This window comes from Calypte anna, chromosome W (genome assembly GCF_003957555.1).
Source record: "Calypte anna isolate BGI_N300 chromosome W, bCalAnn1_v1.p, whole genome shotgun sequence".
Taxonomy (NCBI): domain Eukaryota; kingdom Metazoa; phylum Chordata; class Aves; order Apodiformes; family Trochilidae; genus Calypte; species Calypte anna.
The window spans coordinates 18,714,267-18,716,493 of NC_044276.1; the positions used below are offsets into that span (position 1 = coordinate 18,714,267).

The 2,227-nt window shown below is 48.0% G+C and overlaps 1 protein-coding gene across 1 annotated transcript; it reads left to right on the forward strand.

Moving 5' to 3' along the window:
• The first annotated feature begins 200 nt into the window (after positions 1-200).
• On the forward strand, positions 201-1,139 carry LOC115600126 (olfactory receptor 10AG1-like). The gene has a single exon (XM_030468346.1). It carries the CDS (start codon positions 201-203, stop codon positions 1,137-1,139), a length of 939 nt encoding a protein of 312 aa, XP_030324206.1.
• The last annotated feature ends 1,088 nt before the right edge of the window (positions 1,140-2,227 follow it).

Below are 2,227 nucleotides of genomic sequence, written 5' to 3' on the forward strand. Positions count from 1 at the left end.
CTCCTTATACACCTCCTTGCACAAAGCAACCCATGTTAGATGTCCAGATATGCACACATCCCTTGGTCAAGCTCCCCTAATCCTGCAGTCACACCTATGATGATGTTTGTTGGATCTTTCTCTAGGCTTGCCATGGGATGGTGGACAGGACATCAGCACCCTCAAAGAGCCTGCTGTTGGGATTGATCTGTGGAGGGAAAATGCCCCAAAGAAAAGGCTTGGAGAATCACACTGCTGGACCTGCATTCATTCTCCTGGGATTTTCTGACCACTCCAGCCTGCAGGGCCTGCGCTTCACAGTCTTCCTGCTCATCTACCTGGTGGTCCTCACAGGGAACAGCCTGATTGCACTCATCACAGTGCTGGACTCAAGCCTCCACAGCCCCATGGATTTCTTCCTGAGGAACTTGTCCTTCCTGGAGATCTGCTACACATCAGTCACTCTGCCAAAAATGCTGGTGGGTTTCCCAATGAGAGATGGCAGGATCTCCTTCCTTGGCTGTGCTGCCCAGCTCTACTTCCTGGATTTGCTGGGCAGCATCGAATGCCTTCTGCTGGCTGCCATGGCCTATGACTGCTACACAGCCATCTGTGACCCTCTGCACTACAGCCTCATCATGAGCAGGGGGCTCTGTGTCACACTGATGGTGGGGTCATGGATGGTTGTTGTACCGGTGCAAGTAGTTCAGACATACCAGGTGTTCACTTTGCCCTTCTGTGCATCCCACAACCTTCATCACTTCTTCTGTGATGTTCCTCCTCTGCTGGAACTGGCCTGTGCAGACACTTTGTGGAACCAAGTGACTCTGTACACCATCATCCTGGTTTTTGCAGTCCTTCCCTTTTCCTTGATAGTTCTTTCTTACACTAAAATGATCAGGGCAGTTCTGAAAATGCCTTCAGTTGTTGGCAGACACAAAGCCTGTTCCACCTGCTCCTCACACCTTGGGGTGGTCACTCTCTTCTATGGCTCAGCCGCAGTGTTCTACGTCAAGCGACGCTCAAGGGACTCTGTAGACACTGACAAATACCTTGCCCTGTTTTACACAGTTGTGACCCCTGTGTTTCACCCTGTCATCTTTAGCCTGAGGAACAAGGAGGTGAGAATTGCCTTGAAGAGACTCCTATGGACAAAGTGATACTGCAGGGTGGTGAATATAGTCCCAAATAGTACTAGATATCCTGGGGTAGTACATGGTTGCTTGATCACAGATGCCTCCTATTTGGTCAGACAAAATCAGATTTTCTGCTTGGCTTTGATCCTGCTCAAGGTGGAAAGTGGTCTCCTGATGCATTTCTGTTATGTCGTGCTCCACCGCAGAATCTTTGTACTTCAGAGCAACTTCAGTGACCCTAAAGAGTTTAATGCAAATACCTACTTCAGGCTGTGTCTGAACAAGGTCACCAGTCAAGGGAAACAGTCAAAGCACAGACAGTTGTCAAAGGGATCTAGTGACACATCCAGTGAAGAGATGACCAACCTCAGGTATGAGGGATCAAGTGAGAGACCCCACAGATCATCTGCAGTGTCTCTAAGAGTCAGCTAAGAAAAGTTCAAAAGCATGGAGGTGATTCTCCTCCACTGTGTTATCGTGCGTTGACTTGTGTCATTCTTGATCAACTTGATGGGAAAGGAAGGGAAAAAGGAAGTCAATAAAAGACCAGGAAGACAATGTAGCAGCGGCACAGGGATAGGGTTCCAGAGAGACTGTGGAGTTTCTGCTCTTGGAGACTTTTGCCACCCAGATCAATACCACCCAGCTGGCCAAAGCTATGAGTAGCCTAGCCTGAATTCAGTGGGAAATCTACCTTCAGAAAGAGATTGGTCTGGAGACTGCCCAAGGTCTGTTCCTGTCTGAGTGGTGTCCGGAATCAAGGACAAAATCTTTTCCAAACAGACTTGCTGATCTCTGGCTGAAAAGAGGTCGAGACTGATTTTTTCTGGGCTTTTTTCAGTGTCACACATAGAAAGAGGTGAATCATCTTCCAGGTCTTCCCTTTCTGTGTCTCTGATAATGGCAAAGTGAGCCTGGACTTTAATGTGAGCCACCTGCTGGGTGGTGAGATGTGACATTGAATCATCTCTCTGGAGGACCATTATATTTTCATGATGGCAGGACACTGAAGAGGATCTGAAACAAGAGTCAAATGACCAAATGCACCTAGAGTCCTTAGGCTTCCTTTAGGTGAAGGCCATGAACATTTTCTAGGTTGTTTTAAATCTCAT